General features: G+C 38.8%; 1 protein-coding gene across 1 annotated transcript; it reads left to right on the forward strand.

Moving 5' to 3' along the window:
• Window positions 1-3582: 3582 nt before the first annotated feature.
• LOC103513972 (cyclin-dependent kinase 4 inhibitor C-like) lies at window positions 3583-10749 on the forward strand (the record flags this gene model as incomplete). The annotated part of the gene is made up of 4 exons (XM_008478835.1): window positions 3583-3684; window positions 6938-7039; window positions 9967-10099; window positions 10628-10749. Coding segments are annotated over 4 exons (459 nt in total), but the record flags the coding sequence as incomplete, so codon positions are not given.
• Window positions 10750-17189: the final 6440 nt, after the last annotated feature.

Below are 17189 nucleotides of genomic sequence, written 5' to 3' on the forward strand. Positions count from 1 at the left end.
CTCCTTCCCTTCTCTCTCCCCCTCATTGTCCCTTTTTTTACTCTCTCCCTCCCCTTTTCTCCCTGTTTATTTTTCCTCTTTCTCCTCCCCTTCTCTCTCCCCCTCATTGTCCCTTTTTTTACTCCCTTCCTCTCCCCGTTTCCCTCTTTCTCTTTCTCCTCTTCTCTCTCTCTCCCCACCTCCCTCTCTATCATTATTTCACGTGAGAAAATTTCATAAATCATACGGTGTGCTTACTCTTATTTTTTGTCCTGTGTTGTGCTACATGGTTGAAATAGTTCCTATCTCATTATTAGTATCTCTGGCCTTCTCCTCTTTCCTTCCTTTATCATCTCCTCCCTTCACATTCATTTCTTCCTTGTTCCTCTCCTCCTTCCTCTATCCCTCCCTTTTCCTACTCCTAGTCCTCTCAACACTGGTTGAATCTCTTCCGCCCATCCGGCCATTGACCTTGTTTCAACTGTAACCCTGTCAAGGAGCCCTTACAGGGTGCTATCAACCGGGCCAGCTGAACCCTGGTTTTTTTAAAAGGTGTTACTCCTTTATCCTTCCTCCTTTCTCATCCTGGCTTAGGACAGGCAACGGCGGAGTTAGGACAGGCAACGGCGGAGTTCCTACTCCTAGTCCTCTCAAATCCGTCTCTTTCCTGTGCTCTTCTTTTTCTCTTCCTCCTCCTCCCTTCAATTCATCTCTTCCTTTTTTGAATTCGGTGAGAGTTTTCATTATATATTAAGGAGCGCGGTAGCGCTCCGCCCCGCCAAGTCAAGAAAGTTTGATTATTCCTGTGGGGAGAAAGACACCAGAAGGGAGGGCTTTTAAAAATTGGAATCTTAGGTTTAAAAAAAGTCTTGTGGTTTATGATTTCTAAAAAAAAAGTCTCACATAAAATTGTCAAATATCTTACTACACAAGAAGAGAGAGACAGAAAAAGAGAGAGAGAGTGTGCTTGGACCTTCATACTGCCCAGGTCTAAAACCTCTCTTTACCCCTCGCAGTCAAAACACTTCACACCTAATGTACTTCCCCCCTTAGACAGGAACACCCCCTATCATTTCCCTAACACACTAACATAGGTATAACACATAATAGGGACGCTAGGAAGCAGAAGCAGAAGCACAGAAGCAGAAGCACGTGTGGCGTGTGCTCTACAAAGTAACTTCAGGATGGCAACTTGAATAACTTCAAAGTTATTCCACTGTTTCCTGTCCTCGTATACAGAGAGTAAATTACTCGGAACCATCATTACCTGATATACAGGGTGTTAGCTGTGTAGGTTTGGTGTAGGTACATGGTGCACTTTGGAAGCCGGATGGGGCTCTTGAATAATTGGGGGTTTCTGTATATTCTTTCATCAGATTGTTTGTTTTATTTGATAGGGGTTTAACCTGGATACCACCAGGGTACCTAGGCTAAGGGGTTTAACGTCACTGTATTCCTGTTAAGGTTTTTAGTGAGGTTTACTCTCCAAGCGACAAGCTACCGCCTCCTTACATTATACCGTCACCCAGCCGGAGTGGGTCCGGGTAAAGTCAGTAGCACACAATTGCCCAGGTGATCACCCATCCGGATACCAACCACGTGCAACTTTGCCTAACTTTAGTGATCTATTCTGAAGTGTTATCGCCAATTCGCCTCTACCTTCTTAGATTCTTTGATGTTAGGCTCTGTCACTCTGTATTCCCTACCTTTTCAATACCATTCCTTCTGTTACCTACGAGTACAAATAGCAGTTGTAGGAGAAGTTAGAAATTAGTCAAGCATGTAATTCTCCCAGTGTTGTTCGCTCGCTTCACTTTCATCAGATTATTTGTTTCTTTGATGGGGTTTAACGTCGCTGTAAAAGTAACTGCTGAGGTTTTTAGTGAAGGTATTTTTACCCATCTAAGTAATATCTAATATATCGGCTTTACGCTAACTGCCTCCTCACATTCACCTCACCCAGCCTGCGTGGGTCCTTGTTTCCATACCTACTCTCTTTCCTTTCTTTTTTCGCTCAGCCTAAGGTCAGGGCCGTGGCTTTCGTTTTTACGGTTATACGTTTTATACGTTATACGTATAGGCTACGGTTTTATACGTTATGTTCGGAAATTTCCGTACAAAGTATTCACGATATTGTCATCTGGTTTGGGATTTTTGGCTCTTTAAGGGATGAGTAAGTAGTATGAGGTAACATTGGATATTACCTACACATAATATTGTGGGATTTACTAATTAATCAATTAAAAGCTCATTAACGGCTTTTATTAAGCGAAACCTAAATTTCTTTGGTGTCCTTCTTCCATTTCTTTCGAAGTGATAGTTGGTTAGTTGAATGGTTGGTAGGTACTTGGCTATTTGACTCCGTTCTGCCGTAACTTACCCACCTGACACACCTTTGGTTCTTTATCTGTGAGAAACATCTCTGCCATTGGTCCAGCAGTTACCAAGTTGCGCCAAGAAGCCAAGATCCACAATGCTGTGATAAGCCTGGAGCCATGCTATGACTGCTATGTGCTAATGTCACCATATAAGGCGCTATTATATTTGCTTAATGTACTTCTCTCTGGATGCTCTTGGTAACACGTTCAATGTCTCACCGTCTTTGTACCTCTGAGTCCTGATATAGTGTTGAAGTCACAAGGCTTGTACGCCGGAGGTCCCGGGTTCGATTCCCGGCGGGGTCGAAGCTTTTTCGGCTCTGTGTTTGAAGTTTGATTTGATTTGATTTGAGTTGACTTGAAAAGAGTTCGGGGGTGCACTCAGCCACTCAATTGAGTAGCTACTTTAATCGAGTAGACGTATTCTACAATTATGGCATTCTACAATTTGCATTGTAATTGGAAGTCATTAGGTCCTCTACTAAGGTCTGTTATAACTGTATGTTCACTAGGTTTTAGTACTAATACCTATACAATAGGTACATAATATGTACCATTGTACCTATGTTCACTGTTCACTAGGTTTTAGTACTAGAATGAACTAGATCATTATGATTGATGTTTTCAGTCTAATTTGTGTTTTCAGTAACAAGAGAGCCAAATATACAACGACCTTGTACGCCTCTAATTATAGTCACCTTGCTATTATTCTGTGTTCTCTCTCTCTCTCTCTCTCTCTCTCTCTCTCTCTCTCTCCTCTTCTCCTCCCTTCTCTCTAAAGCGGAAGATCGGAAGCTGTGTCCGCAAATCGTCGACAGCCGTCAATCGACGAGGTGAATCTATGTTGTCGAAGCAATGTGCGGTTTCAGTCGACATCGATCGATCGACGGCCGTCGACTATATGTGTGGACACAGCTTTATGTCCTTTCTTGCTCACTCTATCCTCTTGTTTGGTATTGTATTAATCTTCACTAAGTATTGTTTATAACTTTGTATCCTGATCTTTCTAACTTTGTTCATTGCTTTCTTCTTGTCCACAGTCGGATCCTAACACTTCATTTCTGCGGGCTGCCAGGGCCGGACACTTGGTGTAGACACAGCTTTATGTCCTTTCTTGCTCACTCTATCCTCTTGTTTGGTATTGTATTAATCTTCACTATGTATTGTTTATAACTTTGTATCCTAATCTTTCTAACTTTGTTCATTGCTTTCTTCTTGTCCACAGTCGGATCCTAACACTTCATTTCTGCGGGCTGCCAGGGCCGGACACTTGGACAAGCTGAGAGAACTCCTAGAGGCAGGCGTGGACATCAACACTTCCAATGCTGTAAGTCTAATCAGAAGTAAATGGGTGACAGCAACTTATCTAATTGAATGTGAATAGCGAAAAACGTGGACATTTGAAATATCTGTCTCCACAAAAGCTTCGGGTTATTGTAACTACTTGCTCCAGAGTAGGTTACAAAATAACTGAAAGCTATTCATGGAAGCAGTGCCTATTATTATTATTATACCTTATTTAGGGGTGCTAATCTAAGTAGGAGTGTAAATACATTACATTGCATTGAAATGGGGTTTTTTTCTGACGAAATTCCTGCGTGCGAACCCCCATTTCAATGCAATGTAATGTAAATCCTTTATTTACACTCCTACTTAGGTACCTACATTTCTTGGATATGTTTACATTCATAATCTATTTCCTTTATTTACACCTATAGCTGTACTGTAACCTTCAGCTCTTCATTTACCTATAGGTGTAACCTTTAGATCTTTTATTCCCAAGCTGTAAACTTTAGCTCTTTATTATTCGTCTTATTCAAACATTCAACTCCGTCCTTGTGGAATCGAGGGTAGGGGGTAATTTATTTCAGGAAGTTTAAATTCTTCGGAAGTGAAACAGGATGGAATGTCACCTTTCTGATTGGAACGACTTTTGTTGATTTATATCCCGTATCAATTTCAAAGGAGGATTTGAAAACGATAGAATTATTAGGAATTCCATTGTGTTTTTACAACAGAGGCGTGATTCCTTTTGGGGCTTAATATTTTAATCGCTTGATTTAGGGCAGGGGTTCTCAACCTTTTAGTAAACACGTACCACTTGAAATTTTCAGAGATTTTGACGTACCACCTTATATTTATATATGGAGCAAAGGGACTTTTCAGTCCTATGCGGGCAGTCCTATTATTATTATTATTATACCTTATTTAGGGGTGCTAATCTAAGTAGGAGTGTAAATAAGGGATTTACATTGCATTGAAATGGGGGTTTTTTCTGACGAAATTCCTGCGTGCGGACCCCCATTTCAATGCAATGTAATGTAAATCCCTTATTTACACTCCTACTTAGGTACCTACATTTCTTGGATATGTTTACATTCATAATCTATTTTCTTTATTTACACCTATAGCTGTACTGTAACCTTCAGCTCTTCATTTACCTATAGGTGTAACCTTTAGATCTTTTATTCCCAAGCTGTAAACTTTAGCTCTTTATTATTCGTCTTATTCAAAATTCAAACATTCAACACCTTCCTTGTGGAATCGAGGGTAGGGGGTAATTTATTTCAGGAAGTTTAAATTCTTCGGAAGTGAAACAGGATGGAATGTCACCTTTCTGATTGGAACGACTTTTGTTGATTTATCCCGTATCAATTTCAAAGGAGGATTTGAAAACGATAGAATTATTAGGATTTCTATTGAGCAATTCTTTGAATGTTTTTACAACAGAGGCGTGATTCCTTTTGGGGCTTAATATTTTAATCGCTTGATTTAGGGTATTTAGGGGATCGAGAATGGATGTTTTAGGGGTAAACGTGCTCTTGCTTTTTAAAAAGGTACCTAGACTATTTTTATTCGGTATTTGTTCACTCATCGCTTTTCTTTTTATAACTACACTCACCCACAAAATTACTTGGACACTTCGAAAAATGTCCATAACTTCGAAGTGTCCAAGTAATTTTGTGGCTGAGTGTATTTAGCTTCTAAAACAGATTAAAGTCAATGTCGGAACGGCTGGCTTTCTCCTATACTGTCTTCCTTCTTTTCTCTCTTTCGGGAAGATAAGACCTTAACAGACTTTACAGACAGTGTACAGTTATTAAGATCTGCTAGGTATATTAGAAGAAGAAGATAAATTTTTGAACTCTTTTTGAATTGCCCCAATATTAAACATTGAATCACTACGAACTACGAACGTAATGTCTACTTTGGTCTGTGAGAAACATCTCTGCCATTGGTCCAGCAGTTACCAAGTTGCACCAAGAAGTCAAGATCCACAATGCTGTGATAAGCCTGGAGCCATGCTATGACTGCTTATGTGCTAATGTCACCATATAAGGCGCTATTATATTTGCTTAATGTACTTCTCTCTGGATGCTCTTGGTAACACGTCCAATGTCTCACCGTCTACGTACCTCTTAGTCCTGATATAGTGTTGAAGTCACAAGGCTTGTACGCCGGAGGTCCCGGGTTCGATTCCCGGCGGGGTCAAAGCTTTTTCGGCTCTGTGTTTGGAGTTTGATTTGATTTGAGTTGACTTGAAAAGAGTTCGGGGTGCACTCAGCCACTCAATTGAGTAGCTACTTTAATCGAGTAGACGTATTCTACAATTATGGCATTCTACAATTTCCATTGTAATTGGAAGTCATTAGGTCCTCTACTAAGGTCTGTAACTGTATGTTCACTATAGGTTTTAGTACTAATACCTTGCCAGCCTAGTTAGCTTAGTTGGTAGTGCGTCTGCCTTGTAAGCGCTAGGCCGCGGGTTCGATTCCCGCCCGGGGCGGATTTTATCCTGATGGGATAATGTTCGTTCTCGGAACGGCTGGCTTTCTCCTATCCTGTCTTCCTTCTCTCCTCGATTTCGGGACGATAAGACCATAGCAGTTAAAGTTCCCTCTGTCAAACCTCTTAAAAAAAAAAAAAAAAAAAAAAAAAAAAAAAAAAAAAAAAAAAAACAAAAAAAATTATGGCATTCTACAATTTCCATTGTAATTGGAAGTCATTAAGTCCTCTACTAAGGTCTGTAACTGTATGTTCACTAGGTTTTAGTACTAATACCTACCATAGGTACATAATATGTACCATTGTACCTATGTTCACTGTTCACTAGGTTTTAGTACTAGAATGAACTAGATCATTATGATTGATGTTTTCAGTCTAATTTGTGTTTTCAGTAACAAGAGAGCCAAATATACAACGACCTTGTACGCCTCTAATTATAGGCACCTTGCTATTGTTCTGTGCTCTCTCTCTCTCTCTCTCTCTCTCTCTCTCTCTCCCTCCCTCCCTCCCTCCCTCTTCTCTCTTCTCTCTAAAGCTGAAGATCGGAAGCTGTGTGAACAAATCGTCGACGGCCGTCAATCGACGAGGTGAATCTATGTTGTCGAAGCAATGTGCGGTTTCAGTCGACATCGATCGATCGACGGCCGTCGACTATATGTGTGGACACAGCTTTATGTCCTTTCTTGCTCACTCTATCCTCTTGTTTGGTATTGTATTAATCTTCACTAAGTATTGTTTATAACTTTGTATCCTGATCTTTCTAACTTTGTTCATTGCTTTCTTCTTGTCCACAGTCGGATCCTAACACTTCATTTCTGCGGGCTGCCAGGGCCGGACACTTGGACAAGCTGAGAGAACTCCTAGAGGCAGGCGTGGACATCAACACTTCCAATGCTGTAAGTCTAATTAATGGGTGACAGCAACTTATCTAATTGAATGTGAATAGGGAAAAACGTGGACATTTGAAACATCTGTCTCCACAAAAGCTTCGGGTTATTGTAACTACTTGCTCCAGAGTAGGTTACAAAATAACTGAAAGCTATTCATGGAAGCAGTGTAATGGGTGACAGCAACTTATCTAATTGAATGTGAATAGCGAAAAACGTGGACATTTGAAACATCTGTCTCCACAAAAGCTTCGAGTTATTGTAACTACTTGCTCCAGAGTAGGTTACAAAATAACTGAAAGCTATTCATGGAAGCAGTGTCGATGGGCTATTACATACTATTACTATTGTATTAACGACTATAATTTCTGCGGTTGTGCATTTGATCCAATGTAAAGTAATATGGAACAAGCTAGACGTAAGGTGACGGAACGTATCTGTGACGGATAAGTGTGCTTGGACCTTCATACGGCCCAGGTCTAAAACCTCTGTTTACCCTCGCAGTCAAAACACTTCACACCTAATGCACTTCCCCCCTTAGACAGGAACACCCCCTATCATTTCCCTAACACACTAACATAGGTATAACACAAAATAGGGATGCTAGTAAGCACGTGTGGCGTGTGCTCTACAAAGTAACTTCAGGATGGCAACTTGAATAACTTCAAAGTTATTCCGCTGTTTCCTGTCCTCGTATACAGAGAGTAAATTACTCGGAACCATCATTACCTGATATACAGGGTGTTAGCTGTGTAGATTTGGTGTAGGTACATGGTGCACTTTGGAAGCCGGATGGGGCTCTTGAATAATTGGGGGTTTCTGTATATTCTTTCATAAGATTATTTGTTTCTTTGATGGGGTTTAACGTCGCTGTAAAAGTAACTGCTGAGGTTTTTAATGAAGGTATTTTCACCCATCTAATATATGATGGGCTTTACGCTAACTGCCTCCTCACATTCACCTCACCCAGCCTGAGTGGGGCCAGGTAAAGCCAGCAGCACCCAGTTTCTCAGGTGGTCATCCATCCGGATATCAACTTCGAGCATCGTTGCTTAACTTTAGTGATCTATTGGGAACTGGCGCATTCAACGTGCTATCACCAATTCGCCAATAGCCTCTTAGATTCTTTGATGTTAGGCTCTGTCACTCTGTATTCTCTACCTTTTCAATACCATTCCTTCTACCATGTTACCTACGAGTACAAATAGCAGTTGTAGGAGAAGTTAGAAATTAGTCAAGCATGTAATTCTCCCAGTGTTGTTCGCTCGCTTCACATCCTTGTTTCCATACCTACTCTCTTTCCTTTCTTTTTTCACTCAGCCTAAAGTCAGGGCCGTGGCTTTCGTTCGGTTTTATACGTTTTGTTCGGAAATTTCGGTACAAAGTATTCACGATATTGTCGTCTGGTTTGGTGGTTTGGGATTTTTGGCTTTTTAAGGGATGAGTAGTATGAGGTAACATTGGATATTACCTACACATAATATTGCGTGATTTACTAATTAATCAATAAAAGCTCATTAACGGCTTTTATTAAGCGAAACTTAAATTTCTTTGGTGTCCTTCTTCCATTTCTTTCGAAGTGATAGTTGGTTAGTTGATTGGTTGGTAGGTACTTGGCTATTTGACTCCGTTCTGCCGTAACTTACCCACCTGACCTGACACACCTTCGGTTCTTTAGCTGCAATTTTATTACTGTTCCAAGTGGAAAAGGAACGTGGTTACAGGGTGGGGTTTAGTATCTACCGCTGTAGATTCATGCAATTCATGCTATAATACATACTTGTGGTGTTGTTTAAAAAACGACCTTCAACCTTCATACATTGTTATCTGAGAGACAATGAGTAAGTATCTACATTGCAGGGTTTGCCATCGCTAGTAAGAATTTGCATTTATAAATGTATCTAATGGACCTATAGGTACCATGTACCCTATCTATGTGTATACCTACCAGTTGTCCCTATCAAGTGCTATCGACTACCACTTGAGATTTAATTGACATTCCTACCATAATTAAAATATTTAGATGACAGAAATAAATGAAATAGTAGTGGTAAAAATCTAACCAATTCAATTTTACATAGTCTGAGTACTTAAAATAATAATCATGTATAAAGTAAAACAATGTGTGTAGAAATGCTTAGGTAATTAATGTAATTATAAAAATTTTATTTAGACTTCAAAGAAGCTAGACAACCAACTGAATATTCATCAGAAGAACATTAAGAATGTCAATTACATCTGAAGTATCTCAAGTATGGAAAAATATCCTTTTTTACATTAATTAATACCTACCGTTGCGCTGATTAGAACAGATGGCTGTTGTATATTTTTCAAACCTTTTTTCATCATTTTAAGTACCCAAGTGTGTAATTCTACTAATTGAATTTTATGAATACATACTCAGTAGGTATTCTGGCATTTTTAAGTAGTAAGTTCCTCCGAGGAATGTCATTCCTGAAAGGTACCTTAAGTAGTGAGCAAAAATACATTTTAGTTCCTTATTTTTATCTTCCGACTCTACTTTCTTTTAGCTAGCTATTTAAATATTGAGAATTTTAAGATAATAGCATATTTAGAATTCTCTTTGAAATGTCAAACGAACGGACTGAAAAAATTGGTATTCACTTATTCAGTAGATACTTAAGGCAACATCTGATTTAACTTTTGATATTTGTTAGTGCTGTAGTTGAAAGCTACAGCATTAGAAGCTTCTGGTGTAGACTTTGCTAAAAGCTTCTGGCGAAGATTGAACTGCGTAGACCTAGCTCAGAAAAGAGCCTCCTGAGGAGCCTTTAATGTCTGGGCCCAAAATATACTGATCAAATCAGAAAGTTTCCCTAAGTAATATATTTATTAAACGCCACTCCAAAATTTTTGCTGAACGGAGGAATATAATGCAAAATTATCAAATTAAAATCATTTTCTTTATTTCCCAGAACGGCCTAAACGCTCTTCACCTGGCAGCCAAGGATGGTCATACCACAGTAGTCAAAGCTCTCCTCAAAGGGGGATGTAAGGTGGACGCCTCAACCAAGAAAGGGAACACAGCTCTGCACATCGCTGCTCTTGGTAAGTTGAACGGCCAGGGACAAAGTCCTGACAAGGATTGGTTTTCTGTAGTTTAAAAGATAGCTAAATTAAAAAAAAAAAAATGAGGGTTTTATAGGAGACCTCTGAGAAAAAGTAAAAAATGCTGCATTAAAGATTAAACCACAGTGGCATCCTTTTCTTTATTTTCTGTGTCTCACCGTCTTCGTACCTCTTAGGCCTGATATAGTGTTGAAGTCACAAGGCTTGTACGCCGGAGGTCCCGGGTTCGATTCCCGGCGGGGTCAAAGCTTTTTCGGCTCTGTGTGAGGAATTGGTTTTCTGTAGTTAAGAAAGCTAAGTAAAAAAAAATATGAGGGTTTTATAGGAGACCTCTGAGAAAAAGTAAAAAATGCTGCATTAAAGATTAAACCACAGTGGCATCCTTTTCTTTATTTTCTGGAAGGAACACTAGCTCCAGCTTTCCGGCTTCGTGCTGGTTGTCCACTATTTCCATGTCCTTTGGATCAATAATATTTGAAATTTTTAACACTCATCTCTTCTTCAAAGATTCTCTGGTCACAGACATTGCTTCTTCCGCGATCACGGATGCTACTTCGCTGCCTTGTTCAGTTATACTCAGAACTCTCAGAAGCTCAAGTTTGTACTCTGGTATGCTCACTAGTGCGTGAACCATGAAAGAAGTGAGAACTGAGAAATCCTTCTTTTTGGTTTCGTTTTTCTGCTAGGCTATAATACTCTTTGGTTTATGGAACTTGAGGTTTCCATAATTCTTTGTGTGTCGTAGGTCCTGGAAAAACTTCTTAAACTGAAAACTTTGGGGGATTTTATGCTGGGTTAACAATTACAGTTGGATTGAACTTGAGTTTTCCATAATTCTTTGTGTGTCGTAGGTCCTGGAAAAACTTCTTAAACTGAAAACTTTGGGGGATTTTATGCTGGGTTCAAATGACTTCGATGTAATTTGAGTGTATGGCATTGAGCCAGACCAAGTTCCCTTACGTTTAGCGTTGGCAGAGGACTAGGTATTGGTCGTTTTGCGAGAATCACTAGGTACCTAAGATATCTCGGAAATTATATATTGATCAATATTTTCAGCCTTTTCTGCTAGGTCCTTCCGACAATATTGAAGGTAATTCGTTGAAATGTAATTTGAGTGTATGGCATTGAGCCAGACCAAGTTCCCTTACGTTTGGCGTTGGCAGAGGACTAAGTAGATATTGCTCGTTTTGCGAGAATCACTAGGTAGGTAGCTAAGATATCTCGGAAATTATATATTGATCAATGTTTTCAGCCTTTTCTGCTAGGTCCTTCCGACAATATTGAAGGTCATTCGTTGAGTAATTCAGTACCAATGCGTAGTACTCTCTTCCATCAGGAAATACCAAAGTTGTGGGTACGGAAGGAGATTTTTAAGAAACATTTGTACCTGTAAACTGTAACCACAGGAACTATTGCAGATAAAACGTATCCTTGTGGCTCACCGCGAACCGCAACATTTCTTCTATGTATATCCATATCACAGATTACTTGCGACTTGCGAGAAGAAATTTTGGAATTTAAAATTGAACAAGATAATAGAATTGGGAAGTATATCTATACTTCTTTGCCAAGAGCATTTGAAACTGTCGGAATTTCCTCTTGGTCACAACTACTTCTGGTAACAACCACAATGCGTTGTAACGTTGCAACGGTACAAATGAACCGTGTACTCTCGATTGCAAAGCTGCAGCGGAACCGCCGTGAACTTTGCTTCGGAAAGCCTGAGCAGAACCGTGAAATACCAGCGAGTATCTTCTGTGTTTCAAATTGTCACACTTGAATAACGTTGCTAGAAACTACAAGCTGTTGCTTCTTCATTCAAATAGATCGAGTTACTTACTCCTCCATGCACGGTATCTCGAGTACAAAGCCATTACTTTTATTACTGTCTGAAGACGAAGTTATTTCTGTCTGAGAACACAGGAAACCAAACCAAACGAAAGTTGTTTGATACATTGTACTTGAAAACAACGGGGACAACTTTCTTTATTTTTGTATATCGATGACAAGAAGTTTACAATCACTCCGGAAGAAGGATATGTCAACATGGTTTTGCAGTTTTTTTGTTTGTTTGAAGTCGGTAATAAATCTTGTCATCAACTTGTTGTTTCTTTTCTTTTTGGTTCGTGTCGTTCCTCACTGGCGAAGTTGGTTGTGGCGATTCTTTGGTTTGAGTTTGGTAAATTTTAAACTCCAGACTGTTTCGCTGTCTCGGCACAAAATATTCCAGCTGAGAAATGACTCACATTGTCAGAATTTCGTCTCTCGGAATGACTTCATGGCAAAGAAATTCAAAAGGAGTAGGCATTCCTTTAATGTTTAATTTAATTTTGAAATGGACATAAATCATTTTGAATTGAGAATACTATTTCAGAATACTATTTCTGATAAAACATTCAAAAGATTGAGAAATTTCAGAGACAGTCTAGTTAGCTTGGAGGGTAGCGTGCCTGCCTTGAAATCGCTAGGGCACGGGTTCGATTCCTGCCCGTGCCGGACTTCATCCTAAACAGATCTTGGATCTTCAATTTCGAACTAAAGACCCCGTAGTTACAGAATCCCCTCTATCAAACGTCAAGAGTAGACAAACACCGAAATAAAAACAACACCTAGAGGACATAATATAAACATTAACAGGCGTAAACTGTCATCGTCAGCAATAAAATATCAATGACTCAAAATATCGGCACATATCTCACAAGTTTTATTACCCATGTACGGGGTTCTATTTGAAGCACCATTGGATCCTTACAGAAATGAGTAATGTATTCGGTAGCTACATATCTTTATGGCGTCATTTATGTGCAATTGTGGATAGTACTTTTGTCTAATATTGAGATTTCTAAATGTTGTGCGTATCTAACAGTATGTTTGGTCGAACCAAATCCTATTGTAGCTCCGTACAAAATACTATGTAATACTTGTAATAGTGAACTGTATGTGATCAAATACTGCATAAGGTAGGCAGATACTGCAGGTAGGTAAGAAATATTTATTCATTTCGACACTGACATTTCGCGATGTTTGCCTCAAGACAGTACTTCAGTAAATCTTCAGTGTTGTCTTCAATTATGTTATTTAACTTTTGATTTTTGAGCTCCGGGGATCTATTTCATCGATTACTTCTAGATATACACTCCCGATGCAATCTCCCATTTAATGTACCTATCCATAATTCGATACAGTAACTTCATTTACATACAGGTAATAAAGTACTAACTTGCATAGACGCATAGTGCTATTTTTCTGTATGCGTAGATTAAGGTGTGCCAATATTGCGTCTTGTTGGAATGGTCCAATAGTCCTAGCTCTCTTTTCGTACCCAGTAAATATTCAATGCGTACATTTTATGATTTTAATTTGATAATTTTGCATTATATTCCTCCGTTCAGCAAAAATTTTGGAGTGGCGTTTAATAAATATATTACTTAGGGAAACTTTCTGATTTGATCAGTATGTTTTGGGCCCAGACATTAAAGGCTCCTCAGGAGGCTCTTTTCAGAGCTAGGTCTACGCAGTTCAGTCTTCGCCAGAAGCTTTTAGCAAAGTCCACACCAGAAGCTTCTAATGCTGTAGCTTTCAACTACAGCACTAACAAATATCAAAAGTTAAATCAGATGTTGCCTTAAGTATCTACTGATTTTGGGCCCAGACATTAAAGGCTCCTCAGGAGGCTCTTTTCTGAGCTAGGTCTACGCAGTTCAATCTTCGCCAGAAGCTTTTAGCAAAGTCTACACCAGAAGCTTCTAATGCTGTAGCTTTCAACTACAGCACTAACAAATATCAAAAGTTAAATCAGATGTTGCCTTAAGTATCTACTGAATAAGTGAATACCAATTTTTTCAGTCCGTTCGTTTGACATTTCAAAGAGAATTCTAAATATGCTATTATCTTAAAATTCTCAATATTTAAATAGCTAGCTAAAAGAAAGTAGAGTCGGAAGATAAAAATACTAAAATGTATTTTTGCTCACTACTTAAGGTACCTTTCAGGAATGACATTCCTCGGAGGAACTTACTACTTAAAAATGCCAGAATACCTACTGAGTATGTATTCATAAAATTCAATTAGTAGAATTACACACTTGGGTACTTCAAATGATGAAAAAAGGTTTGAAAAATATACAACAGCCATCTGTGCTAATCAGCGCAGCGGTAGGTATTAATTAATGTAAAAAAAGATATTTTTCCATACTTGAGATACTTCAGATGTAATTGACATTCTTAATGTTCTTCTTATGAATATTCAGTTAGTTGTCTAGCTTCTTTGAAGTCTGAATAAGATTTTTATAATTACATTAATTACCTACGCATTTCTACACACATTGTTTTACTTTATACATGATTATTATTTTACTCATACTATGTAAAATTGAATTGGTTAGATTTTTACCACCACTATTTCATTTATTTCTGTCATCCAAATATTTTAATTCACACATGGTTTTGCTGCTTAGCGTGTAAATAAATAAATAAATATTTTAATTATGGTTGGAATGTCAATTAAATCTTAAGTGGTAGTCGTTAGCACTTGATAGGGACAACTGGTAGGTATACACATAGATATAGGGAACATGGTATAGTTCCATTAGATACATTTATAAATGCAAATTCTTACTAGCAATGGCAAACCCTGCAATGTAGGTACTTACTCATTGTCTCTCAGATAACAATGTATGAAGGTTGAAGGTCGTTTTTTAAACACCACCACAAGTATGTATTATAGCATGAATTGCATGAATATACCTACAGCTACAGCGGTAGATACTAAACCCCACCCTATAACCACGTTCCTTTTCCACTTGGAACAGTAATAAAATTGCAGCTAAAGAACCAAAGGTGTGTCAGGTGGGTAAGTTACGGCAGAACGGAGTCAAATAGCCAAGTACCTACCAACCAATCAACTAACCAACTATCACTTCGAAAGAAATGGAAGAAGGACACCAAAGAAATTTAAGTTTCGCTTAATAAGAGCCGTTAATGATCTTTTAATTGATTAATTAGTAAATCACACAATATTATGTGTAGGTAATATCCAATGTTACCTCATACTACTCATCCCTTAAAAAGCCAAAAATCCCAAACCAGATGACAATATCGTGAATACTTTGTACGGAAATTTCCGAACATAACGTATAAAACCGTAGCCTATACGTTGTCTGAAGGCTTGGGGTGTATTCCAATCCACTCGCCCCCGAGATTTTCCCAGAATACCGGATGTAGGTTACCCATACCAGTCAAGAGCTAAAACTTTTCCCCGAAAAATCTCTGGAAACTTTCTAACAGGGTAAAGTCCTTTACAAAGTTAACTTTTTAAGAGAGAGAAAAACCTTTTCAAAGTTGACTCTTTTTGAGAAAGGGAAGGAGGGAGAGAGACTAGAGAGAGGGAGAGAGACAAAAAAGGGAGCGAAGTTCATAAATTTTCAACCACGTAAAAAAAACAGCGGAGACAGGAACATGTACAAAGAGAAAGGAAAGAGGAAGGGAAGAAATATAGAGAGAAAAAGGAGGTAGGGAAGGAGAGAGAGAGAGAGGATACATGAAAGTTCCATTTGGAAACTCAAAAAAGGAAACAAAATAACGGTGACAGTATAGTGTGAGAAGAGGTCTCATTCAAAAGATTCTCACTTATCGCTTCACATTCTACTCTGCACGGCCTACTTAGTTTGGAGGGCAGAGGTAGCGCCTTATAAGAGTCAGGTGGCCAGTTTGATTCCCTCCTGGGCGAACTTTATCATAACACAGATAAGGTTCGGTCTCGAAACGGCTAGCTTTCTCATATCCTTTCTCTTCGCTTTCAGGACGATAAGATCTCAGAAGACCGTTAGTTCCCTCTATCAAACATCGCATCGGCTGGCTTTCTCCTATCCTGTCTCCCTCCTCTTTTCATTTTCGGGACAATAAGACCTCAGCAGTTACAGTTCCCTCAATCCAACCTCTCTCTCAAAACAAAAAAAAAGTTGATAAAACAGATTGGCCGAAGAAAAAGAGAATGAAAAGGGAAAGAATGAAGTTGATATAATTGATAACCAAATGAAAGACGAAGAGAAATGACGCAGAAGAGTTGAGATAAATGAACGATGAATGTATGAAAGATAAATGAACGATGAATGTATGAAAGATAAATGAACGATAACGAAACAATGAATAATGCCAGACGTGAATGTGAGAGTGAGAGAGTGAGAGTAAGAGAGAGAGCAGGAGAGAAAAAAAGAGATAGAGCGAGATAGGAGAAAGAGATAGGGCGAGAGAGAGAGAGAGAATGAAAGACATATACAGAGAAATGGATAGAGGAGAGGAGAGGAGAGGAGAAGAGAGAGAGAGAGAGAGAGAGAGAGAGAGAGAGAGAGAGAGAGAGAGAGAGAGGGGGATAAGGTAGACAATATAAGCGTATGTGTTGTTCTACTGAGACTGTATAAAAGTTTGTGACATATCTTGTCTTCTTTCTTCTCCTGTTGCTCTGGCCTAAGATCTCCGGAGAACAGCCTTTTCCAATCCCCTCTATCCTGTGCGATCTCTGTCCAGTCTTGATTTCTGTTGGGGTTACTTTCTTCACTGTGGTGGTAAACCAAGTGTCTATAGAAATAGAAGCAGTGATGTTGGTGTGCATGGAGGACACCTTTTCAGCTTCACATGATTAATACAGGGAAAATAGCACTATAGAATACATACTGTGAAAAGAGAGAAATACTTCATTTAGAAACATCCTGTAGGTATATGGCACTACTATCTCTATTATGGATAATAGTGGACATGTCCTGCTCCAGTGAGCTATATTGTGATAAAGATAATTACATAGGACATTAACTAATTTGTTGCTCATCATGGACACTGTTATAGTTTTAACGATAACATTTTAGAATTATTGTTCAGTGTATGACAAACACAGGAAGTCCCAGAGTTAATTTCGCTTTAAATCCATTTAGAACGCCTATAGTATTCAACTGTGTTTAGTACAAACTTTTTACCTTACATAAATTTTCATACAACTCCTATGTAATCTAATTTACCTACAAAAAATTCAATTTCGTTAACCATGAACACTTGGCACAAATGTTGTTCCTCAAAAA

Source organism: Diaphorina citri, unplaced genomic scaffold, assembly GCF_000475195.1.
Source record: "Diaphorina citri unplaced genomic scaffold, Diaci psyllid genome assembly version 1.1 scaffold1057, whole genome shotgun sequence".
Classification (NCBI taxonomy): Eukaryota; Metazoa; Arthropoda; class Insecta; order Hemiptera; family Psyllidae; genus Diaphorina; species Diaphorina citri.